Raw genomic sequence first — 27,381 nt, 5'->3', positions numbered from 1 at the left:
AGGACTGTATGCATGTGAATGTTATACAAAAAGCATTATATATGTGTGTATTATATAAATACACTGCATAGAAATGCTACATAGAAAAAAGTCACCATTTTTTCTTGACAATATTCTATCCATTTCTTCTTCCCCTTTAATACTTTAAAGTTGTTTAATTTTAAAAAATTTATTTATAAAAAGGAAACATTGAATAAACCATAGGATAAGAGGGGTACAACTTCACACAGTTCCCACCACCAGAACTTCCTATCCCATCCCCTCCCCTGATAGCTTTCCTATTCTTTAATCCTCTGGGAGTATGGACTCAAGGTCATTGTGGGATGCAGAAGGTGGAAGGTCTGGTTTCTGTAATTGCTTCCCCGCTGAACATGAACATTGACAGGTTGATTCATACTCCCAGCCTGTCTTTCTCTTTCCCTAGTGGGGAAGGGCTCTGGGGAAGCAAGGCTCCAGGACACATTGGTGGTGTTGTCTGTCCAGGAAAGTCTGGTTGGCATCATGCTAGCATCTAGAACCTGGTGGTTGAAAAAAGTTTACAAAGCCAAACAAACTGATGACCAATCATGGACCTAAAGGCTAGAATAGTGCAGAGGAAGAGTTGTGTGTGGGGGGGTTCTCCATTTTGTTTATAGCTAGTAGGCAAATTTTAGTTATATTTCAAAGGGCCTGTGGCTATACTAGTGTTTGTTTGTTTGCTTGTTTTGTTTTGTTTTGTTTGCCTGAGCCTGAAATCTGATATGCAGGTAGATCCAACTTATTGTCTGCAGAGGTGATGTCATGGCTGGCAGAAGGACCAGAAAGCGATTCAGGGAAAAAGGTAGCTCCCAAATATGGGAAAGGTGTATAAATATTGTTGATTGTAAACCCCATGAATTTGATGTGATCTGGGGTCCATATTCAGCTTAGGACCCTATGTGACCTCTGCGTCACTGTAGATCTGAGCTCACATTCTGTGGTCATAAATAGGAATGTTCCAAGCTGCCCCAATATCAGGACCCATCTTCCTCAGGTGTAGCATATAGTATATTGTCCATCCTCTTCGGAGGATTGAACATTCTCTACTGTTGTCGATCCAAGTTGAGGACAAGGTCCTATGGGGGCCCACAAAGGGGTCTGTTGTGCTTTTCCTGATAGAGATGACTGGTAACAATGGAGAGAGGGATTTATTTGAGGTCTAGGCTCATCATGTCTGTTTGGGAATCTCATCAAAGCAAGGACCACAAAAGCTGAATAAGGGAAAGAGACTGGCATACTTAACGATGACTCTTTAGTCACTATCAGGCCACCCCATCAGCTGAGGCCCTAATCAATCAGGGAGTTGTTTAATTTTCATGGTAGTGTATCTGAGTCTATTTTGCTCTGCATCACCTTGTTCAGAGTTAAATGTCCCTTATTTCTTTCTCTGTGGCACTCCCTTCACTATGGCACTCATTTCAGTAACTCTTAAAAGGCAGGTCTGGTAATGGCAAACTTCTTTAGTTTTTGTATGTTTGATACTGTTTTGAATGCTCCTTCATATTTGAATGATAGTCTTGTAGGGTAAAATATGTCTCGGTGGCAGTTAACTGTCTTTTTAAACCTTGAATATACCAGTTCATTCTCTCCTGGCCTCCACAGTTCCTAGAGAAAAATCTGCTTCAGATCTGACTATGTTACCTTGAGAAGTCACTTTCTATTTTTTTTAGTTGAGGGGATTAATAATTTACAGTAAATATAGTTGTTGATACATGTGTAAAATTTCTCAGTTTTTTATAAAACACTCACACCTGCTTCCTTGACTTGCTAGTTGAGACTGAAATGCATTTAAAGTGTCCTTCATACTCTGTAACCCTGTTTTCAAGTTTTCCTATCAAGTTAATCTTTAAATTCATGTATTTCTTTTTTAATATTTATTTATTTATTCCCTTTTGTTGCCCTTGTTGTTTTATTGTTGTTGTTGTTATTGATATCGTCGTTGGATAGGACAGAGAGAAATGTAGAGAGGAGGGGAAGACAGGGAGGGGGAGAGAAATACAGACACCTGCAGACCTACTTTATGGCCTGTGAAGCGACTCCCCTGCAGGTGGGGAGCCCGGGCTTGAACAGGGATCCTTACCCCGGTCCTTGCACTTTGTGCCACCTGCACTTAACCTGCTGTGCTACCGCCAACTGCATATTTCTTTCTTAATCAATCCCTCCATATTAAATTGAGAGCTTTTTTATTTCTTCAAGTTTTCTAACAATATATTCCTTAAATTCTTTCTCTAATAGCTCTCCTGGATTTACATCATTAAGTTCTCTGCTTCTTGGTTTAGCAGAATCAGTGTTTTCCTAGTTTTACCCATCAGGCATATGTTATTGCCCATAGATGGTGATAGGTTGTTCTACTTTGAGTGTGAGTTATGGGGGGTGGGGGTGGGGAGGCTTTGCAGTGACAGAATGATAAAGCCTGATGTCCCTTAACAGAGACCTACTTTCTGGAATTGAGAATTTCCCAGACCTCCTTCTCTTCTTAAACTTGTTGGTCATTAGCCAGGCCCCTGCATTGCTTAAGGCTGTGGTCTATTTACATAATCATTATTTTGCCTGAGACCCACCCTGCCTGCAGGGTATTGGTTTAATCCCCACTAGTTAGATGGAAGCTTGCTACTTTCTAGCTCTTTTCTTCTCTCCACCCCCTATCCTACCCATTTCCTTTTCCAACCTGCCACTTCCGCTTCAGAAGATATAAAGGCATTTTTCTCTGATCAATAAAAGCATTGCATTGTGTTCCTGCTCAGCCACAGAGTTCCTGGTTCCTCTCCCGCATCTCTGAGTAAGCAGCAGCCTAGGTTGGCTCTGGTCCAGTTCTCCCCAACCCAGAGAACACGTGCCTGGGAAGAAACACCCTCAGGCTAGCCAGGCAAAACTGATTCCTAAAAGTAGGAATTCTAGGGTCAGAGTCACTTTTCTTGCCAGCAGGGCAGTTTGATCCTAATCACCACGGTCTCTATAGCATCTGAGACAACTTGTAGTTTGATAAGCTTCCCTGATGCTACAAGGGTACTGTGTTCCATTTTGTCAGGTGTGCTTGAAGTGATTTTAAATATGATGCCTGCAGGCAATGTGTTGCTTCCTTAACTGTTTGAGTCCTTATTTCCCTCCCCTCCTGCTCCTGCTGTTCACAGACAATCTCTATCCCTTAGGTAGTGGTGTTCCTTTCTTCACCAGAAATTCCAGGTGTTCTCTGGTGAAATTTGCTGAGTTATTTTGTTGTAAAATTTGTTTTCTGGGAGAAAGCCAACATTCTGTGACTAGGTCACCATAGCTAAACCCCTGAAATCACTCTATAACTCCTTTATCTATTCATCAGCTATTGGACATTTAGGTTGCTTCCATATTTTGACTATTATAAGTAGTGCAGCTATAAACATAAGAGTGCATATGTCCTTTAGAACAAGTGCTTCCATGCCCTTTAGGTATATATTTAGAAGTAGTGCTCCTCTTTAAATAAAATAGATGGAAGTAGCTTATGATCCAAAGTTGTTATTTTTTATATAATTTTTATTTATAAAAAGGAAACACTGGAGATTCGGGCTGTAGCACAGCGGGTTAAGCACAGGTGGTGCGAAGTGCAAGGACTGGCTTAAGGATTCTAGACTCCGGCTCCCCACCTGCAGGGAAGTAGCTTCACAGGTGGTGAAGCAGGTCTGCAGGTGTCTATCTTTCTCTCCCTTTCTCTGTCTTCCCTTCCTCTCTCCATTTCTCTCTGTCCTATCCAACAACAGCAACAACAATAAAACAACAAGGGCAACAAAAGGTAATAAATAAATAAAATTAAGTTAAAAAAAATTTTTTTAAAAGGAAACACTGGCAAAAACTATAGGATAAGAGGGGTTCAACTCCTTACAATTCCCACCATCGGAACTCCATATCCCATGCCCTCCCCTGATAGCTTTCCTATTCTTTATCCCTCTGGGAGCACGGACCAAGGGACATTATGGGGTACAAAAGGTGGAAGGTCTGGCTTCTGTAATTGATTCCTCGCTGAACATGGGCATTGACAGGTTGATCCATACTTTCAGCCAGTCTCTCTCTTTCCCTCGTGGAGCAGGGCTCTGGGGAAGTGGGGCTCCAGGACACACTGGTGGGATCATCTGCCTAGGAAAGTCCGATTGGCATCACGATAGCATCTGGAACCTAGTGGCTGAAAGAAGAGTTAACATATAAAGCCAAACAAATTGTTGACTAATCATGAACCTAAAGGCTGGAATAGTGCAGATGAAGATTTGGGGGTCTCAGTTTTGTAGATAGTTAGTAGGCCTATTTTAGTTATATTCCAAAGGGCCCATGACTATATTTGTGGGGGGTTTTTCCTCTGAGCCTGGCATCTGATATGCAGGTGGACCCAAGTTATTGTCTGAAGATATGATATCATGGCTGGAAAAAGGACCAGAAAGCTGGATCAGGGAAGAGAGTAGCTCCCAGATATGGGAAAGGTGTATAAATATTGTTGGGTTAGGCTAACCCTAACCAAAGTTGTTATTTCTAAAATCTTTTCCTGTATGTTCTCTATAAGGAACTTAATATAAACCTCATGTCATGTCCTAAAGCATGTTCTGAACCATTCAAAAATGCATGTGGCTTTTCATTCTTTTGATCTATCCCACAAACCTAGTTATATTTCACCTAGGAAATATACTCAAGTAATAATAGAGACCTAAGGAGATGTGATAAATGGAAAGAGACTAGAGGTGACAGTATTGTGGAGGCAGAGTAAATAGAACTAAACAGCTCAGTCAGTGTAAATTGAGGAAGGGAATTAATTTTCCCTGTAACTGTAGTATAAACTTGTGCCAAATCTCTAAGATATTTAATTGATAAGTTTATTCCTAAATTCACCTGGGTAAATAAATAGATTCAGCATAATTAATTTTGAATGGATGACAGGAAGATATTTTATTCTGTTTGATTTCTTTTTTTTAATATTTATTTATTCCCTTTTGTTGCCCTTGTTGTTTTATTGTTGTAGTTATTATTGATGTCATTGTTGTTGGATGGGACAGAGAGAAATGGAGAGAGGTAGCGAAGGTGGAGAGGGGAAGAGAAAGAAACCTGCAGATCTGCTTCACTGCTTGTGAAGTGACTTCCCTGCAGGTGGGGAGCCGGGGGCTCGAACCAGGATCCTTACGCCAGTCCTTGCTTTGTGCCACCTACGCTTAACCCACTGTGCTACCGCCCAACTCCCATTCTGTTTGATTTTAGACATTATGATACAGAAATGGGCAACAAAACAGAATAGATCCAGGAAATGTGCCTCACAATGAGGGAACATTTGAAAAATTATTCTTTTATTTTGTGGTATTTGAAAATTATTGATAATAATCATTGATGATGCAATGTTAGTTCTCTGCCACAGAGATAAACATAAATTTTATAAAAGTTAAAGATTCTTGATGGTAGTTGTTATGATATACAGATTTCCAGAATCTAGTGACAGCATGAAATGGCAATGTTTTACTTGTGTAATAGTTCAGTGAATGTGATACTTTTGGGGGAATTGGGGCATATGATTAGTTTCTGTTCCATTCAGTCATTTAGGGACTCAGTATGAGAAATGCACCACCACCTTCCTAAGGACATCCTTGGTACTAGCTCATAGCTGGCAGATAGAGAAAAAAAAAAAAAAAAAAAAGAGTGGATTAAGCTTTGTGCCTCCTGACAAATTGGAAGCAGTATGTAACTTCTAATAGTTATAACTAATCCCTCATGGCAAGCAGATCCAGGAAATTATGTCCCTAGATGGGTAGCCATTTCTTAGAGTGAATTCTACAATATAAGAAGGAAGCACACATCTGTGGAAAACCTCTTGCCTGCCACAAAGATTATTCTCAGTAGTAAAAGTAAACATGTTAACAAAATGAGCACCTACACACAGCTAAACAAAATCCAGGAAATGCCTTTATAATCTTGGGCTAAGTCCTTCTAGATGTCTTAACTTCTATGGTTTCTAAATAATATGAAATGCAAAATCTGTTTTTATTTTAAAATGATGTGTTTGTATCATATTAGCAAAGATTAAAAATTCATAATACTCCATGTTAAAATTATAAAATTTTGGGGGTAGGGCAGTGGCACAACAGGTTAAGCATACATGGCACCAAGTGCAAGGACCAGCGGGAGGATCCCAGTTCAAGGCCCCAGCTCCCCACCTGCAAGGGGGTCACTTCACAGGCAGTGAAGCAGGTCTGCAGGTATCTTTCTGTCCTTCTCACTCTCTCCCCCTCCTCTCTCCATTTTTCTCTGTCCTATCCAATAACAAAGACAGCAATAACAACAACAATAATAACCACAACAGCTTTAAACAAGGGCAACAAAAAGGGAAAAAAATAGCCTGTGGGAGCAGTGGATTCACCATCAAGCCCCAGCAATAACCCTGGAGGCAAAAAAAAAATTGAGAACATTATCACATAGTAAATAATAAATCTTAGCTGTTACTGTTATTAATGCTATTTTATTAGCATTAATTTATATTAGAAAAAGAGGGAAATAAATATATTTTTTAATTTATGCTTTATTTTAATTTTTTATTCCACTGGGGCTCAGTGTTTTGTGTTTTGTTGTTGTTTTGTTTTGTTTTGTTTGTTTTTGATAGGGACAAAATGGAGAGTGAAGGAGGTTAGAGAGGGAGAAAGGGAAGAGATGCAGAACACTGCTTCAGTACTCACAAAGCCCTGTACCCTACAGGTGGGAACCAAGGCCTTGAACCCTGGTCTTTGTTCATGGAGATGTGAGTGTTCTAAGGGCTACACCACCACCGGACACCTCAGTCATACATTTTTCTAGATAATAGGTACAGTCATTTGGAAGACCTTTGATATCAAACTTCAAAATCTGCCAAAATTAATCTAGCAGTTCAATTTCTAGGAATACAGCCATAAAAAGAATACCTTCAAGAATTTTTGTTTTGGGTTGTTCATTTCAGCATTTTTTATGATATCAAAAGTTAACTTAACTCAAAGTCCCTTGACCATTTACTTATTAAATAGAGGTACACATAACTTACATACTTATCTAATTAATATTTCATGGCAGGTATTACTATTGCTTTTATAATTCAAAAATGTTTTATTAAAATTACGAAAAATTTATTGTGAGACTACGAAAATAGCTCAAGAAATTGAAACAGAAAGGTATTAATAGGACATATAATCATCAGAAACTATGAGTGTGTTGTCCCTCTGTTTTTCTCTGCAATAACAAGCTAAAGTAGTTTGAAGTAAGGGAGGCAAATTTATGTCAGTTTCTAGGAAAACCCTGCAAGATCTTAGAATAATTAACCAAAACAAATTTTGAAAAAATCTTATATCTCCAGGTATTTTTTAAGAAGCAAGAAGACTCCTTGTGGTTTACCTCTAGTAGATTTATCCACTCTTTACGTCAGTGGTTTCTTTTAAACCATGTGATTTAGGTTTTTTTTTTCCACTCTAATTTTACACTTAGCTAAGTGCAGCAAAATATACTTTCTAATAGGAACATTATAAAATTATAGCTGTAAAGCATAGCTCACTAAGGTCAAATGTACAGTTGACCTTGTTTTAACTCAAACTTTTGGTCCTTTACAGGATAGCCTTGAATCTGAATCCAGCTTATAATGAGAGTATTCTATTATCAGTGACCAATCCATTGTGATCAATTCATATTAATTTTATTATTGCTGGAGAAAAGTTCTTATGGAATGTAATAATAATCCCTTTTACAACTTTTGTTCGTCTTAACATCATCACACTGTATCTTTCGAATATTCTCAGTTTTCTCAAATATATTTTCTTTTCTTTCCTTTTTAAATTTTCTCCCCTTTTGTTGTCCTTATTGTTTATAGTTGTTGTAGTTATTATTGTTGTTGCTGTCATTGTTGGATAGGACAGAGAGAAATGGAGAGAGGGAGGGGAAGACAGAGAGGGGAAGAGAAAGATAGACACCTGCAGACCTGCTTCACCGCCTGTGAAGTGAACCCCCCTGTAGGTGGGGAGCCTAGGGCTTGAACCCAGATCTTTACACCGGCCCTTGCACTTCACACGATGTACGCTTAACCTGCTGAACCACAGCCCGACTCCCCTAGTTTTCTCAAATCTTAATGATTTGTCCAAAAAGAATCATCCAGCTGATTCAGTAAGTATGTCAGTCTACATTCTAATACCTTGTAAGCCTCTATTTTATGTTTCTACTGGGCTGTTGATAAACAATAACTACTTGTTTACTAATTCCCCATTTATTCACATCTGTTTTCTTTATAAGAAGTAGATTTTAAGAGCTCAAGATTGCATAATTTTTGCATGATTTGGGGGTTGCAATTTAGAGTTCCTACTTTTCTTTTCTTAATGTTAATTGTATTTTTTTCTCCATCCCTGTTTTTCTTGCTGCATCCATAAAACTATTATCTACTTTAGTTTCTCTTTATTTCTGCTTTTCCACTTCTAAACTTATCTTCTTTCTCTATATTTTATTTCATTACAATTTATCCTTGCTTTATTACACACCTGCTTTTATAACAACCTCTTTCTTTTACCTATTCCTTCCCCCATGCAGCTTGATAATGCCCCCACACACATTGCCTTCCTTCCATTGTCCAGGATTTTCTTGAGTCCAGGAATAGGTAAATCAAAACTTCAGTCACATCCTTGGATGAAGTAAGGGCTTTTGTTGTTTGACCTCTTTAAGCCTATGATCTTCATTTGTAAGAAAGTATAGATTGTGGGAGTCAGGCAGTAGCACAGTGGATTAAGTGCACATGGCCATGGCGCGAATCGCAAGGACCAGAGTAAGGATCCCGGTTTGAGACGCTGGCTCCCCACCTGCAGGGATGTTGCTTCAAAGGTGGTGAAGCAGGTCTGCAGGTGTCTATCTTTCTCTCTCCCTCTCTGTCTTCCCCTCCTGTCTCCATTTCTCCCTGTCCTGTTTAAGAACAACAACAATAAAATAACAAGGGCAACAAACAGTGAATAAATAAATAAATAAATAAATAAATACTAAAAAAAAAAAGAAAAAGAAAGAAAGTGTAGATTGTAGTACTGTCTGACTTATAAAATTGTTTGAGGGTTCAGTAAAATGTGTCAGGGTTTATATCTTCAACACTATTGACATTTGAGCTGAATATTATTGGGGGCTGTTCTGTGTATCCTGGCATATTTCGCAGCAACCCTGAACTCTCCCACTAGATGCCAGTAGTAGCACCCTGCTCTCCTGAGACTGCCAAAAATGTCTCCAGATACTGCCAAAAGTCCCATAGGAGTTAAAACAGTCTCTATTGAGAATCACTGATGTGCATAAATCATCTAGCAGATATGTCATAGATTTAGGATCAGGTGGATGATTCACTTCTAATACAAGTTTCTAATATAATACTTGATCTCCAATAAACTACTTGACATATGAAATAAACAGAATGAATATAGTCAGCTAGCTTCAAAACCTATGCTAAAATGTGATGTCTTCTCTTAAGACAAAGATTCTGTGTTTCAGAAACATTCTAGGTGGTTAACTAATTGCAAAACTTAGGCTACTCTACCTAGTTTTCACCAGCTATATTAAGATATAATGATATAGAACATACTGATTAGACTCTTTTTTTTTTTTTTTCTTTACCAGAGCACTGCTAAGCTATGGCCTGTGGTGGTGTGGGGGGTTGAAACTAGGACTTTGTAGCCTCAGGCATGCAAGTCTTTTTGCATAACCATTTTGCTATCTACCCCCACCCTGGTTTGGCTCTCACTATCAAAAAAAAAAAAAAATTCACCACCACATCCCATAATTTCCACTTAGTTTTAATGGTAAGAATATTTAATTGGGGGCCAGGTTGTGGTGCACCCAGTTTAGCATGCTCATTACTATGTGCAAGGACCCAAGTTCAAGTTTCTGGTCCCCACCTATGGGGGGGGGGTCCCATGAGCAGTGAAGCAGGTGTCTTTCTTCCTTTCTCCTTGTTCATCCCTATCCTCTCTATCAAGATAAAAAGAAAAAAAAAAGTAATGCTAAGTTTTTTGTTGTTGTTTCTCCTTTCTATTTTCTTGGATAGGACAGAGAGAAATTGAGAGGGAATGGGGAGGCAGAGAGGGAGAGAGACAAATAGCTTGTGAAGCTTCCCCCTGCTGGTGGGGAGCAGCTGATCCTTATGCAGGACTAATGTGTCCCTAACTGGATGTGTCACCACCTGACCCCCCAACAGTTTTTTTCTTTTTTTTTAATATTTATTTTATTTATTTATCCTCTTTTGTTGCCCTTGTTGTTTTATTATTGTAGTTATTATTGTTGTAGTCATTGTTGGATAGGACAGAGAGAAATGGAGAGAGGAGGGGAAGACAGAGAGGGGGAGAGAAAGATAGACACCTGCAGACCTGCTTCACCACCTGTGAAGCAACATCCCTGCAGGTGGGGAGCCAGGGGCTCAAACCGAGATCCTTTCCATGAATAAAATTTCTCATCTCTATGTGATAGGTACATGAACACTACTCCTACCACCAAATTAAATACTTGTCCATCATTCTTAGCTTGATCTCTAATGATTTCTCAGCCCTCTCCCCACCAATCCCAAAGTCCTCACCTTTACTGCAACAGACCACACCCAGTCCAAGTAAAACTTCTTGCTTTCCCTTTCTTTCCTTCGTAAGTATTGCATATAAATGAGATGATCTGTTACCTGTTCTTCTCCTGGCTTATCTCACTTAACATGATGCCTTCAAGTTCTGCCCAAGTTGTGGCAAAGGAGATGGTTTCATTATCTCTTGCAGCTGAGTATTATTCTGTTGTGTATATATATATACACCACAACTTTTAGTCACTTGTCTGTCTTTAGATATTTGGATGGTTTTCAAGTTGAGACTATTGCAAATTGCATTTCCATGAACACAGATGTCTACAGATAAGTGTTTTTGTATTTTTAGCCTAAATGCCTAGGGGAGATTGGCCAGATTATAGGGTATGTCCAGTTCTTACGTTATGAGGGTTCTCTAAACTGCTATCCACAGAGGTTGGACCAAATAACATTCCCACTAGCAGTGTAGAAGTACTTCTTATACCCCTACATCCTTGGTAGTATTTGTTTCAGTCCTTTTTAAAAATTTTATTTATTTATTTATTTATTTTCCATTTTATTGGGGGTTATTGGCTTATAGCAAAACATTCTCATCACCATTTAGGACCTCAACATCCCTCCCCCCCCCCCACACACACACACACACATCCCTCTCCTCTACTCCTTCCCCAGAGTCCCTTGCTTTGGTGTACTCATCACACCCAGCTAATATTTCACCCTGTCTTTTCTCTTCCTGTCCCTGTCTCCTGAGTCCCACCTACAAGTGAGGCCATCCAGTATTCATCTTTCTCTTCCTGCTCATCTACCTAATACTATAATTTCAGGTTCTATCCAAGGTTATACAGGGGTTAGGATTTTAGAGTTTCTGGTTTAATATAAAGGTTTTGATCCATTTTCATCTGTAATTGGTTCGTGGTGTTAAGTAGTGACCTAGTTTCACTTTTCTATGTATGGATGTCCACTTTTCCCAGCACCTTTTATTCAGAGAAATGTTTTTTTTGTTTGTTTGTTTATTTTTCATTTAAGAACGGATACATTAACAAAACCATAGGATTGGAGGGATACAACTCCACACAATTCCCACCACCCAATCTCCATATCCCATCCCCTCCCCTGATAGTTTTACCATTCTTTATCCCTCTGGGAGCATGGACCCAGGGTCATTGTCAGTTGCAGAAGGTGGAAGGTCTGGCTTCTGTAATTGCTTCCCCGCTGGACATGGGTGTTGACTGGTTGGTCCATACTCCCAGTCTGCCTCTCTCTTTCCCTAGTAGGGTGTGTCTCTGGGGAAGCGGAGCTCCAGGGCACATTGGTGGGGTCTTCAGTCCAGGAAAGCCTGGCCAGCATCCTGATGACATCTGGGACCTGGTGGCTGAAAAGGGAGTTAACATATAAAGCCAAACAAATTGTTGAGCAATCATGGACCCAAAGGTTGGAATAGTGGAGAGGAGTGTTGGGGGGGGGGGGTACTCACTGCAAACTCTAGTGTACTTCTGCTTTCAGGTATATATTTTCCACTAGTTTATGGATACATATGAACATATGCTCTCTCTCACAGAACCTGGTCTATATCTAGGTTTTTGGACTTTGTTAGAAAGTCAACCACCTGGGATGGAATTAGAGAATACTATGAAAGGAAAGGTCTCACCCGAGTAATGAAGATGAAGGGTTGTCATTCCACACGTGAAGTCTCTGGACACAGTCTGAGCTAAAGCATGTTGAGGTGGCAATCTTTGTGTTGATTAGGTTGCGATCGGCAGATGCAATATTATTTGATATGATTTGGGAGAGGCATGCGGGAAAGTGTTCCCTATCCTAAGGTTCCAGGACTGGGGAAAATATAGGCTCTATAGTGGAAATGTGAGGTCCCTGCTGTCTTAGGGTTCAAGAAAAAAATGGATAGTTATTGTTATCATCACATTAATTGGTAATTGGGTTAACTTTGAAAAGTCCTTTTGTTAGTTTGCTGTTATAGTATCCAATATCTTGCATATAGCTGTGCCACCGATTGCTTCTGATCTCCCTGGTCTAGGCTTTTGAGAGAGTCCACATATCAAGTACAAAGCCTACATATTAAAAAGACTCAGTCTATGTTTTAAAAACTTCAAGACATACAATCAATTTTCCCCCTCTCATATTAATTAGCTAGTGATTTATATGACTGCACTTTAATAGGAGTGTACATAAACACCATTCCCACCACCAAAAGACTTTGTCCCATCCCACCCACCCATCCCCAACCCCCACCAGCCCAGGAAGCCGCATGTCTACCCCTCAACACAGAGTTTTTATTTTGGTGCCCTACTTTCAATTTAGTCAGATCCTCCTTTTAGTTTCCCTTTCAGATCTTCTTTCTCAACTTCTGTTGATGAGTGGGATCATCCCATACTCATCTTTATCTTTCTGACTTAGCTCACTTAACATAATTCCTTCGAGCTCTGTCCAAGATGGGTCAGAGAAGGTGGGTTCATTGTTCTTGATAGCTGTATAGTATTCCATTGTGTATATATAACACAGCTTTCTCAGCCACTCATTTGTTGTTGGGCACCTGGGTTGCTTCCAGGTTTTAGCTATATGAATTGTGCTGCTATGAACATAGGAGTACACACCTCTTTTTGGTTGGGTGTTATGGAGTCCTTGGGGTATATCCCCAGGAGAGGAATTACTGGATCATATGGAAGGTCCATGTCTAGCCTTGTGAGAGTTATCCAGACTGCTCTCCACAGAGGCTGGACCAATTTACATTCCCACCAGCAATGCAAAAGGGTTCCTCTGTCCCCACAGCCTCTCCAGCATTTGTTGCTGCTGTCCTTTTAGATGTATGCCATTCTTACAGGAGTGAGGTGGTATCTCAATGTTGTATTAATTTGCATTTCTCTGACAATCAGCGACCTGGAGCAGTTTTTCATGTTTGTTAGCCTTTTGTATCTCCTCTCAGAGAAACGTTTATCCTACATTGAGTACTTTTGGCCCCTTTGTCATTTGTTAGATGGCTATATATGTGTAGGCTTATATCTGACTTCTTGAATCTTTTCCAAAAATGGACATTTATTCAAGTGCCATAGTTCTCTTATGACTCCATACAAAAATTTGGACAATATGTTCAATTTCCTTGTAAATTATCATTGAATTACCATGAGCATTGTGTCTAATCTGTAGTCTTTTTAAAATTGGCCTTGGTTTACCAACATTGGTATATTCTATTTTGTATATTCTATCTAAGGGAAACTTCAGTTTCCCTTCATAGGTTCCCTGCCTTCTCATAGCCAAGCCTATGTTCTACTGTGTAGTTATCAAAATGGTGCCTTTTTACCCCATCAATCTGACCTACAGCCCATATATATTTACCACAGAAGCCTATGCAACCTCTGAGTCTATATTAGCCTGGGCTCACCATCCGTGGTCAAAGTTGAAAATTTTCTAGGCTGCACTCATTTTAGGACCAGACTTCCTCCAGTGTCAGAGTTAGCTTATCCAGCTTCCAATCAGAGAGTGGAGCTTCTGCACAGGAAAAGAAACCACCACCCAAATAAAGAGACTCCTTATAGAATGAGAGGACCTTACATGCCATACCTCAGACAAAAGGCTAATAACCAAAACATATAAAGAACTCAACGAGCTCAGCAACAAAAAAACAAATGACCTCATTCAAAACTGGGGAGAGGATATTAACAGAATATTCATCAAGGAAGAGATCCAAAAGGCCAGCAGGCATATGAAAAAGAAAAAAATGCTCCAAGATTACCTGATAAATGCAAATAAAGACAATAATGAAAAATAAGAACAGAGAGGATAACACAAAGCAGAACTTGGACAGGGTTTGGAGTGCTGCACAAAAGTAAAAGACTTGGGTGAATATGGATATTCAGGTCTACCATAGGGATTGGGTGTAGGAACACAGATCTTTTGGTGGTAGTAATAGTGTTATACTATAATTTTATCAGGGGAAAGTAGATCGAATGCCTCAAGTTCTTTAACTTCCTAGATTTTGGTTCTGAATAGTATTCCTTTAGTCTAGATACTTAATGTTTCAAATTTGTAAGCTGATTAAGTTCTGACACTGGGCTTATGTCAGTCAGAGTTCAGCACTCCAGTATGCCGGGCTAGCTTCGCAGCGGGAGACAACCAGGCACACATGGCTGAGTGGAGAAGCAGTATTTCTTTATTCATGAGCGAGCAGTCCAAAAAACTAATCTAATCTAATCACAATCCAATTCTGTGTTGTCTCTCTTTCTCCTCCAGCAGAAGAGTCAGGAACCCAGGAAGTATGTAGGATAGGGGGCGGGGAGAAGGAAGAAGCGCAAAAAGGCAAGGACTAAACCAAAATCTCCTGGAGGAAGAGGGAGCAAGACCCAACCAATGTAATAGAATGACCATGTAAATAGACCACAACGTCAAGAAATGTAACAGAAGGGATCCCAGAAGCAGAAATAGAAGCATACCAACAATTCCCCCTTATCATTTTAACTAATTGACCATAGTATCAAGAGTGTGGGGTGAACAGAAACCTATATCGTACAGGCATTTTCAAAAAAAAAAAAAAAAAACTGGCACAAACATGGAGGAACAGTTAAGCAAGCAACAAGAACCAGTGTGATGCCAAGGGAAGGCCTGAGGGGGGCATTTCTTGCCTCTGTGGGCTTCTCTTGCCTCTGGGGCATTTCTTGCCTTGACAGTTGTTTTCTGCCTCTGTGGGCATTACCTAACAAGGAGGGGGGTGTGGCCTATAGAGTCCCAAGGCAGCTGGCTGCAGTCAATCTTTGAGAAACCCAGCAGCGTAAAGGGAAGCTGCTATAAAGTTGTGTACCAGTAAGTCTGATAAAAGTGCCAGTTCAAAGCAGATGTCCATGGAAAAATTGCTAGGAGGTGAAACTTTGCATGAGGAAGCTGCTGGAATTCTGCTTTTCTGTGGAGAACTTGACAGCTGCAATTCACTTACTTATGAAACAAAACTTGTAGCAGGTTAGAAGTTTACCACAATTGATAACTCGATGATTCTAATTGGTTTAAGTATCTTTTAAATTTGGAAGGTCTTTCTCGTTTCATTTTAAGGCTGCTTAAAGTGCAATAAAATGTGGTAAGGCAAAGATCCATTATTAGAGCCTCAGGCATGAGAATCATTAGCATAACCATTGTGCAATCTATCTTATGCCTGGGCTGGTTCTACCTCTAAATGAGAAGGTATTTGAGAGCTTTACATATCAATAACGTCTATTTTACCTTTTGTTACACCCGTACAAGATGGAGACACACCCTAGGTTGTGCAGGATTTTTAGACCAAATTTAGTTAAAATATATTGATTTTTAACTAATTTTTACCTCAGACTTTAAATGTAAGTTAATTTTACCTTTATGAGAATTATGTTGAAAACTTTTTTCATTTAACTTTGCCTGGTAAGAATGTAGCCTTAAAGTTACATTTCTAACCTTAAAGTTCATGTTTACCAAACTTCAAACACACACATAAACATGGTCTTCAATACACAAGGAGAAAAACTTTTGTTACGAAGATATGGCATTTTAAACGCGAATTTAGATCTGTACTGTCTTAGTTGTTCAGGGGGTGCATTGTCCGGAGGTGGCCTCTTGCCCAACTTCACCTCCAGGAAGTGCAGGGTGCAATCACTGCAGGGATGACTGCGTATTCTAGCTCCTCTGCCTTCAGAGCCGAGCTGGGGATCTCAGCCAGGGGGCCCAGTCCTGGCAGGGAGCCCGCAGTCTCCAGGTGGTCCGGGATCTGCTCAGACTTCATAGCAGGAGGGTAGGCGGGCTGGCAGTGCAGAATGCGTGGGCTGAGGCACCCTGGGGCGGGGTCCAGGATGGGCTGCAGCTCTGCCCACCATGCCCGGCTGCCCTGCTCCCAGTGGTCAAGCTGCGTGGAGGGAGCACATGCCTAACGCCCCACACCCTGCAGCGGCGAGCAGGCTCCTGCAGGCGGGTGACAAGTGGAAACCAGAGTGTGGCCCAGAACGAAATGTTCCAGAAACAGAGAAACTGCCTCATGAAGAAAGGGCAGAGGCCTTTGGAAACCTCTTCATAAATAGAAAAGCAGCCCATAGTGGATAGGTAGCCAAACGACTTTACTTATCTGGGGGATGGGCAGGTTAGGCCCCCCGTTGAGCGCCATATGTCAGTCAGAGTTCAGCGCACCAGTATGCCGGGCTAGCTTTGTGACAGGAGACAGATGACCAGGGACACATGGCTGAGCAGAGAAGCAATATTTCTTTATTCACTAGCGAACGGTCCAAAAACCTATTCTAATCTAATCACAACCCAATTCTGTGCTGCCTCTCTCTCCTCCGGCAGAAGAGTCAGGAACCCAGGAAATATGTAGGATAGGGGGCAGGGAGAAGGAAGAAGCACGAGAAGGCAAGGACTAAACCAAAATCTCCCAGAGGCAGGGGGAGTGAGACCAAACCAATATAACAGAATGACCATGTAAATAGACCACAACGTCAAGCAATGTAACAGAAGGGATCCCAGAAGCAGAACTAGAAGCATACCAACAGGCTTAAATTCCTAAAGAATTTCCAAAAATAACTTTTCTTTCATATACTAAGTTACCTACAATCTTAGACTAACTAGATCAGAATCAACTGTTTTTGTCAGTATCTAAGATTTAGTTACTTGTAGATACCATCAAATGACATAAATCATGGTAAGGTCAAATATGGTACAGTAAGTCTTAACCATGGTATTTTCAAAGCAAATCAAGTAACTTGGTTGTAATAATAATTATCAATTGCTTTCTTAAATTCTAATACTGTGAGGAACCTTCCCTATTCTCTCTATGGCATATGATTTGGCTGGAAATTGTACCTCAGCTGACCTTTGACAATCTTAGACCTTCTCTCCCTAAGTAATAACCCGAAAGGGCCATCACTATAGTGACTTTAAGATCTTCTCAATACTTACCACATGACCAGACATTCTCAGTATATAAAGAAGGACAAAACTGAAGGAATACCTTCATCCACCAGTTATTCTGAGGGTCACAAAAACATTAGAAGTGCAACATAATTGAGCTTGCAGACAGATTACCTAGATAGCTCACAGGCAATTTGCCATACAACATCCTTAAAGTGGAACTCCTCTTTAGAGAATAGGTCCCCAAATATGCACAACCCACTTGAAACTAGAAGAAAATTTTCCTTGATGGTGTTAGGGTCAATCTAACTTCTTTTTAAGCAGTCAAAAGCAGTCACTCATACTGACTTTACGCCTACTTCAAAGCCCATTTCCCATCATTCAGATATATATCTTTTCTATCCTTTGACTGCCTGCTCTTTTACTATGTTTTAATATTTATTTATCTATTTATTTTTAGTTTTATTAGTAGCTTAATAATGATTGACAAGATTGTAGGATAAGAGGGGTATAATTCCATACAGTTCTACCACCAGAGTTCTGTGTCCTATCCCCTCCATTGGAAGCTTTCCTATTCTTTGTTGTTTAGGGAGTATGGACCCAGAATCATTTTGGGGTGCAGAAGGTGGGAGGTCTAGTTTCTGTAATTGCTTCTCTACAGGACATGGGCATTGGCATGTTGATCTGTACCCACAGCCTGTTTATTACTTTCCTTAGTAGGGTAGGGTTCTGGGGAGGTAGGGTTCCAGGGTTCCAGGACATATTGGTGAGGTTGTCTGCCCAGGGAAGTCAGATTGATGTCATGGTAGCAGTTGCAGCTTGGTAGGTGAAAAGCATTAAGATACAAAGCAGAACAAAATGTTTTATAATCAGGAACCTAAAGGTAATAAAATAGTAGATGAGATTGGGGGATCTTTATGTTGGAAGTAGCTAGGAAGTCTATTTTAGGTATATTCTAAGGGGCTCATGACTTAACTAACTTTTGCTGAGCCCCACGGATAACATGCAGGTGATAAAAGTATTGATTGGGTAGATAGTTTTGGAGTTGGGAATAGGACTATAAAGCTGCATCAAGGAAGACAGTGGCTCCCAAATACGGGAAAAGTATATAAATACCATTATATATTTTTTAAAAAACCTAAGAGTCAGCATATTAAATTAATAGTACTCTATGTGCATAGTTTAAAGTACTCATCTTGGTTGAGAACTTTGCAAAAAAATATGTAAAGTTGCAGACACTACATACAAGGGGATTTTTTTTTTTTTTTTTTTTTTGTAAAATGTAGAAACAAGCTTCTTTGACAAGAAAAGTGACATGATTATGCCAAGTGGCACTTTCATGGCAGGAGAGGTTACCATGTTACGATTGGATCAACTTGTAAGACATTATGGGGCAACAGAGGCAGAAACTCATTTCTGAGAGACAAGAATTCTAATAAAACTAGGATTGTTGTGAAAGACTTGGCCCATAGCCCTGAAATTCTATGAACGTTGAAATTTCTGGAAGTCACTAACAAATTCACTGAAGGATATATAATAAGTATGCCTTAAAATTCATAGGTAGAGCAGATAATAATCAACTAAGGCATTATGGGTTGGAGGGAGGAGTGGCACACCCAGTTGAGGACACATTACTTGACAACCAGGGTTCAAACTTCAGGGAGGAAACTTCATAAGCAGTGAAGCAGATCTACAGGTGTCCCTGTTTCTCTCTCCCTCTGTAGTTCCTCGTCCCCTCTCGATTTCTCTCTGTTCCTTGTATTAAAAAAAAGGAAGAAGAAAAAAATTGACCACTGGGAGTGTTGGATTCATTCTTAAAGCACTGAGACCTAGTAATAACTAGGTGACAAGAGAGAGAGAAGGAGAGAGAGGAAAGGAGAGGGAGGGAGGGAAAGAGAAAGAGGGAGAGAGACAGGGAGGAGAGAGGGAGAAATACGAAGGAGGAGGGAGGAGAGAGAAAGGAACTAAGGCATTTGGTAGGTCCTTCTTTCTACTTTCTCTGCAGTCACCACAGAGCTCAATTAACACTATGCTAGGCTGGGACTCATTATCTGAATCTTTGTACTTAAGACAGATTCCAGTTGAACTTTCCCCCCTCCCAAATATTTCTTTGAGAGATAAAATGAACATTCTCGATACACTACTTATGACTGTTTCAACCTGTTTCTTTCAGATACTATTGTTCTTATCGCTTCAATAGCAGTTGTTTCTGCAAAAACTCAGGGTAATATTTTTGCCACGTCCGCACTGAGAAGTCTCCGTTTTCTACAGATCCTCCGTATGGTGCGCATGGACCGCAGGGGAGGCACTTGGAAATTACTAGGTTCAGTGGTTTATGCTCACAGTAAGGTAAGATTTGTCATAGAACTAGTTTTAAAGAAAACTCTTTCCTTGATAGCTATAATGATTAATAAGCTCTACAAAAGCAAATTTAATCACCTCAGAAATCGGTTAGAACATTTTGCAGGCATGATGCATAGTGGTTTATTTAGATGTCATCAGAAATAGTAATTGGAAAAACTGAAGGAGTTATATGGATTTTTTTTAAATTTTCATAGCTTTAATCTCTAAAAAAATATTTCATTTTTTTATATCTAGGAATTAATCACAGCTTGGTACATTGGCTTTTTAGTTCTTATTTTCTCATCATTCCTTGTCTATCTGGTGGAAAAGGATGCCAATAAACAGTTTTCAACATATGCTGATGCTCTCTGGTGGGGCACAGTAAGTAAAAATAATCAGTTCTTTTATTTACTCAATGTTGTTAAATGTTTCCTTTGAATACAGCACAATGATTGTTATGTATAGTTTCAGTAAAGATACTTCCAAAAGAGAACTGTGACAGCATGTACAATCACCTAAAGAATCAGCGATCTCTTTGCTTTAACAAGGTTAAACTCTTTAAATAGGCATGGGTTATTACTACAACAAAAATATGTCATATTCAACTGTGATTAAAATGTTGATAGGCATGTTTGTTTATTTCAAATTAAAGGAGTACAGATTTAAATTTCCACTTGTTACATTCGTTAAGCAGTCTTCAGAAAGTTTATTTGAGGTTGTAAAAAGAAATGGTAGCTGATCCAAGGTCAGAAGAGTAAAATTATGGCACACAAAGTAAAGAAGAAAGGACTGAAAATCTTCCATATGGTAAGAAATTACAGCTATCTAATTAACAAAACTGCACACTCATAAACCTACCTTTTATCTACATTAATGTTAATGGATAGTTTTCCAAATAAATAAAGTAGACAAGACCATGACTTTAAACAGATAGAAAAGAAATATATGACAATGATTTCATTTAACTCATTTTTTTTTAAAAGAGTTAAGTCAGTTTTAACACTGAAAGCAGTAAGATTTTACAACCAATCCAAAGGACTATCCAAAGAACAGAAACGTAAGGTAAGCATTGTTAAAATAAATGTGCAAATAGGAGCAAAGCTGACCTTTTTGTCCACAGTGTGAAAATTAAGTCAATTAAACCTCCAAAAGTCAGAATTTGCTTGATGTCTATTGACAAGATTTCTTATGAATTGCTACCAGTTATCTATAGTTTAGAGAAGTATAAAATTATCTATGGCCATAAGACTCTGAAAAAAACCTTATGTACTATGATCAGAAGCTAAGCAGCATTGAGCCTAGTTAGTATTTGGATGGGAGGCTTGTCTAATAATAATTTCAAGGTCATGAAAGATATAAAGCTCTATAAAATTATAATTCAATAACCTGGAAGTATATAACTGTAAACAGTGTATTGTTTACTAGTAAAATGGAATGTTTCTTTACATAAACTAAATTGAATGATTAGTAAAAATGGTCCTATTGTTGCTACTGCTGCTACTGCTGCTGAAAATGTCTGGAGAAAGGCCAGGCACAGAACACATGTCTCCCAAATCCCAAAGAGTCATTGAAGCACATGTCATAATGAAAGTGTCATAGGGTGAGTGTTTTGTGCAATGTGTATTGCTTTTGATTTTATTACTTAAGACATTCCTAAATGGTATTGTGTGGAGTAGGGGTAGATAGCATACTGGTTATGCAAAGAGACTCTCATTCCTGAGGCTCCAAAGTCCCAGGTTCAATTCCTGTGCCACCATAAGTCAGAGAGATGAGCAGGGATCTGGTTTAAAAAAAAAAAAGTGCAAAAATACATGACATGCATAAGTGCCTGACCAGTTTCTTGACTCTTTGGTTCAAAAAATTTAAGTTCACTTCTAAATGATCACTAATATTCTATATGCTCTAGATTGTTGCCAAAAGAAAAGTATGATGCCCCTTTCTTAAACTAGGTTGTTTTGTGGAGCACAGATTTAATTTTTTTTACACTTGAATTTTCTTTTTTCTTTTTCTTTTCTTTTATTTTACAAAATTTCATGTCAATAAGAGTTTAAATCCACACCATTCCCACCACTAGAATTCTGAATCTTTAGTCACCCCACTGCAAGCCCCCATAGTTTCCTCAAAGTTGTAGATATGGGACAACCATCATCTCTACAACTATCTGTCTACCTTTATACATACCCTGCCCTTTTTCTTCCTGATCCAATCCTCTCTTTCCCTCCAAGCCACTCATGACATTACTACCTCTATATGTCCCTGTCCTTTCTCTTTCTCTCTCTCTCTCTCTCTCTCTCTCTGTCTCCTGATGGAGATGGATTTCAGAGTGCTCTTATCTTCTTCCTCCTATCACTTCTCCCCTGCTGGGAGTATGGATCAAGGTTGTTTTTAGGATGCAGAAAGTGGGAGTTCCGGCTTCTATAATTGCTTCTCCACTGGATGTAGACATTGGCAGGTCAATTCATATCCCCAGCCTGTTTCTATCCTTCCCTAGTGGGCCAGAGCTCTGGAGAGGTGAGGTTCTAGGGCACACTGGTGAGGTCATCTGCCCAGAGAAGTCAGAATGTAATCATGGTAGCATCTGTAACTTGGTGTCTGGAAACTGGTAGGACAAAAGTTGACACAAAATGGTTAATGAACAGGAACCAAAAAGTAGGAATTAGGGATCATAGGGTAGTAGAAAGCTAGGAAGTCAATTCTAGGCATGTTCCTTGGGGCACACAATTATGGTAGTTTTGCTTGAGTTTGATAGCTAGCCTGAAGTTTGATAAGAATATTGTCTGAGAGGATGATGTCAGAGTAAAAGACTATGAAGTTGGATTAGAGCAGTGAGTAGCTCCCATTCTTGAAAAAATTTCTGTGAATAAAATTAACTATTTTCCTTCATCCACCTGACCCAGTGTGTGTGTGTGTGTGTGTGTGTGTGTGTGTGTGTGTGTGTATGTGTATTCCTTTTAGCACCAGAGCCTGTGTAACCTCTAAGTTCCTATTGGCCTGAGCTCACAGCTCATGGTCACAGCTGGGAACATTGCAAGCTGCACTTATTTCAGGACCAGTCTTCCTCAAGTGGCAGGGAAGGATACCCCAAGCCTCCCTGCAGAGATGGGCTTTCCCTACCATTGCTGCTTTATGGTGATGGCAAAGTCCTGGGAGGTCCCACAAAATGCTGTTCCTATTGGAAGTGACCACTGGAGAGGGCTCCATTAGAGGTCTAGGCCCATTATATTTGTGTAAGAACCCAAGGATTCCCTAACTATGCCCCCCAGATGATGAAGTGGTGTGATATTAACCAAAAGGGCCATTACTAAGTGTGCCAGTCTCTTGCCCTTATCCAACCTTTATAGTCTTCTCTTTATCTGATGACCTTAGACTTTGTCCCGGTTGTTTAATAATTTGTTGAACCCAAACAGAATTAGGTTTTTGGGATCTGTCTTCTTTGGGTCTTTTGGATAGGCTGGAGCACAGATTTAAATGAACAAATATTTCATTTTTTATTACTCATCAAAAGTCCATGTGGCTCAACAAGGACTCTTGTCAGGGACAAGGAAATTTTTGCAGCGCTAACATTAAACAGCAACTATTAGGTTTACTGGTTTCATAACAGCAGTTAAGTGAGTAAAAATCTGAAGTATATACACCTGAAGATTTGAATTTCTTGTCTTAAATGATCAGTTTCTATAAGATTGTGTCATTGATAATAAAGCATAATGTTGATTTAATAATTTGGTTTCCTTCCTCCCCCCCCACCCATACACATACTCCAAAGAGCAATAAAAGAACATTTGAAAAGAGGAAAACAAAAACTCTGGAAAATCAATCTCTGACATTCTTAAAATGCTTTTAATGGGGGCTGGGCGGTGGCGCAACTGGTTAACTGCACATCGTGTGAAGCTCATGGACCAGTGGCCCAAGGATCCGGTTCGAGCCCTCAGCTCCCCACCTGCAGGGAGGTCACTTCACAATCTGTGAAGCAGGTCTACAGGTGTCTATCTTTCTCTCTCTCTCTCTGTCTTCCCCTCTTCTCTCAATTCCTCTCTCCTATTGAACAGCAATGACAGTAATAACAATAACAACAACAATGATAAACAACAAGAGCAACAAAATGAAACAAAAAAAATAGCCTCCAGGAGCAGTGGATTCCTAGTGCAGGCACCAGTAACTTTGGAGACCAAAAAAAAAAAAAAAAGCTTTTTATATGTAGAGGACAAATGAAAATCTATGACTCATGTGGATAAACATGCAAACTGAAAATAAATAAATAAACGAGGCTTTTTTGCCTACAAGGGGAAGGCAGTTTATTATACCAATCTTTAAATTAGTGTTTTGGATTTAATGCTAATTTTATCTCTTGTATAATTCGAACACATTTAAATTACTGAGATATTCAGGTACACCTTTCCTCATTGAGATGCAGGTGTAAGTTCAGCCTGGCAGCTCTCGTCCATTAGTCTTCCTTTTCTCTCTATTACTAATACAAATTGCTGTGCTATGTGTTAAACAGTGTGTGGGAAACTCTTAATATACCTCTCACTTAGTCACCAGCTTGTTTCTTTTGCCAGAAAAGCCCACGTAGCAAGTTTTCAAAGGTCATATCTGTGACTTTCAGAGGGAAAGCAACATATTTTCATTGATTTCCAGGTCAGTATTGTTCTTTTGACTAAAGTTTAACCTGTACTTAACAGGTTTCTTGAATGGCCTATTTGTGTCTCCATTTTTTTTTTTTAAAAGCTAGTCTTGAATATGAAAGTGAAAATCATTTAAGATGTCAAGCATTTCAGAATATAAAAGACCTTGTTGGTCTATAGTGGGTTTGTTTATGTCAACTGACTCATTAATGAAATTGCTTGAAACCTAAAAAAAAACACACACACTAATCTAACAAGAGAACTTACTATTTAGTAGATCTCTAGTATGAAATAGAATAAATTGAAAATTTATATTTTTTATTATATAGTCATCAAGTCCATAACAAAATACATGGCTCTTGGCCTGGGAGATGGCTCAGCAGGTCTTCACATCTCTTGCATTTGTGATACATGGAGCTAATGCTGTCAACACATGTGACAGAGTGGTTTGCTCTAGTCACTCTCTTTTTCTCTCTCTTACATAAATACATCTTTAAAAGATTATAACCAAATACTTGTTTAGATTTTAAAAAATTCTTTCTTTCTTTCTTTCTTTCTTTCTTTCTCTTTCTTTCTTTCTTTCTTCCTTTCTTTTTTATTTCCTCCAGGGTTATTGCTCGGGCTCAGTGCCTGCACCATGAATCCACTACTCCTGGAAGCCATTTTTTATCTCTTTTGTTGCCCTTGTTGTGTATCATTGTTGTTGTTATTATTTTGTTGCTATTGCTGTCCTTGTTGTTGGATAGGATGGAGAGAAATGGAGAGAAGATGGGAGGACAGAGATGGGGAGAGAAAAATAGACACCTGCAGACCTGCTTCATCACTTGTGAAACGACCCCCTTGCAGATAGGGAGCTGAGGGCTTGAACCAGTATCCTTATGCTGGTCCTTGCACTTCATGCCATGTACACTTAACCTGCTGCACTACTGCCCGGCCCACATAGATAAAAATTTCTTTGCTGCTTATAATGAATACCTTAATAACCATGGGCTACCTAGAATAAATAAGGACAGTAAAATATCCTGAATGCTTTCTAGGTGTTAGGCTATGGTTAATAAGGGGAATCCCTTTTATAAAGGAAAAATGATATAAATAAAACCTGCCTCCAAGTGTCAAAGTATGGTATCGCATTTTAATTTTGGTCCTGCTAAATTATAACTATTAATTCTTTCCTCTGGTGCCTGCGTGTTGGCTCAGCAGCTCGGCAAGAGAGTTCATGCTTTGCATGCCTGATATTTTGAAGGCTTTGGTTTCAAACGTTTGCACCAGATGAAATGACAGAGTAATGTTCTAGCTTTCTCCTCCCTCCCTCTATGTTTCTGTATCTCTGAATTTCATTCAGTCTTTACATATAAAAATTTAAAAGAAAAGTGCTTCAATTGGGGTGGTGGCACGCTTGGTTGAGAGCACACATGATCACATGCAAGGACCCAGGTTCAAACCCCTGGTCCTCACCAGTTGAAGGGAAATTTCAGAAGCAGTGAAATAGGGTTGCAGGTATGTTTCTCTCTACCCATCTTCCATCTCAGTTTTTCTGTGCCTCTCTGTCTCCATACAATAAATAAATAAATAAATAAATAAATAAATAAATAAATAAAATTAAAAGAGTGGGCCATTAGTTAAAAAAAACAAAAACATTTTGACTTAAATTAAAAAGGTGCTGAGGGGAGGATGAGTGGCGGCTCACCTGGTTGAGTGCACACATTATTACTATGCATGAGAACATGGGCTTGAGTCACCTACAACCGCATGCAAACAGTTGCAGGGGAAAGCATCAAGAGCATTGTAGGAGAATGCTGCAGTTTCTTTGCACCCTCCTCCCAGTCTTTCTCTGGGCCTCACACCCTGTATTAAAAGAAAAAAAAAAATGGCCACCAAGAGCAGTGGAGTCATACAGACAATGAACCCAGCAATGACTCTGGTGGCAATGACAAGAAAGGACTCTGAATGCTAAAAGTTAACCAGATGGGTTCTTTCTCTCTTTGTTTTTAAAACATTTTGCTTATTTTATTTTAATGAGAAAAGCCAGAAAGAAAGGCCACAACACTGCTCAGCTCTGTTTTATGGTGGTACTGGGGACTAGACCTGGAGCCTCAGGCAGGAAAGTCTTTTACATACTGTTATGCAATCTCCACAGCTATTGCTAGGGATTCTGCACTATGCATCATATTTTTGAGATAGAGAGAAAGGAGAAGATAGCACAACATCAAAATTTCCCAAGTGCATTGGGAGCTAGGCTTGATCCTGGGTCTTGTGTATGGCTAAGTGAGCTCTTGAACTGGTCCCAGAGTCCATAATCCTTGAAAATAATGTCACACTGAAGGATATCAATACATATCTCATTGAGTTAACATAACTAATCCAGGAACCTTGTACTAAGATCACAGCAGGTGCTGAAAAGTGATGAGCACTGTGGCAGACCTTGCTGTTAGAAGTGATAGACAGAAGCACATTTAGAACAAAATGAACAAAAAGAGATACTTGCTTCCTGGTGAACCTACAGCTTAAGTACAGAAGTGGCTAAAGAAGATTGCAGCAGAAAAATCATCTGGATCCTAATGGGGCAGCTAAAGGAACCTTAATGAAGTGAAAGTGAAGGAAGTGAAAAAAAAATAGCAGGCAGGGGTAGATAGCATAATGGTAGATAGCAAACACAATCTCATGCCTGAGGCTATGAAGTCCCAGGTTCAGTCCCCTGCACCACAATAAAACAGAGCTGAGCAGTGCTCTGGAAAAAGAAAAAAATGATAGAGGAAGTGAGGGGTGGGGATTTGAGGAAACTCTAGTTGTTGAGACATTGGCAGCTATTATCAAAGAGAACAAGTAAACTTCCATTAAATATAATTTTTCATAATTATTTCCTTCCTTTTAGTTGTTGTAGATTTATTCTGAAATATTTTAAGGTTTTCCTGAACTTGTTTTCTATCACCATCTCCTTTTCTGTTATTATTTTCCTTTTAAGATTTGCTTTAGTTTTATTCTGAAATAACCCAAGAC

General features: G+C 39.4%; 1 protein-coding gene across 2 annotated transcripts in view; it reads left to right on the top strand.

The window, feature by feature from the left end:
* The window catches only part of KCNQ5 (potassium voltage-gated channel subfamily Q member 5), a 615,123-nt gene that overhangs the window by 455,020 nt on the left and 132,722 nt on the right, over window positions 1-27,381 (top strand). For both annotated transcript variants that reach the window (XM_016191137.2, XM_007529720.3), the window contains exons 4-5: window positions 19,593-19,768; window positions 20,018-20,143. In XM_016191137.2, coding sequence (XP_016046623.2) covers window positions 19,593-19,768; window positions 20,018-20,143 — 302 coding nt within the window. The remainder of the gene's footprint in view (window positions 1-19,592; window positions 19,769-20,017; window positions 20,144-27,381) is intronic.

Source organism: Erinaceus europaeus, chromosome 4 (assembly GCF_950295315.1).
Source record: "Erinaceus europaeus chromosome 4, mEriEur2.1, whole genome shotgun sequence".
In the NCBI taxonomy this organism is placed as follows: Eukaryota; Metazoa; Chordata; class Mammalia; order Eulipotyphla; family Erinaceidae; genus Erinaceus; species Erinaceus europaeus.
Note: the sequence above shows the minus strand (reverse complement) of the source record. Positions and strands in the feature narration are given on the sequence as shown.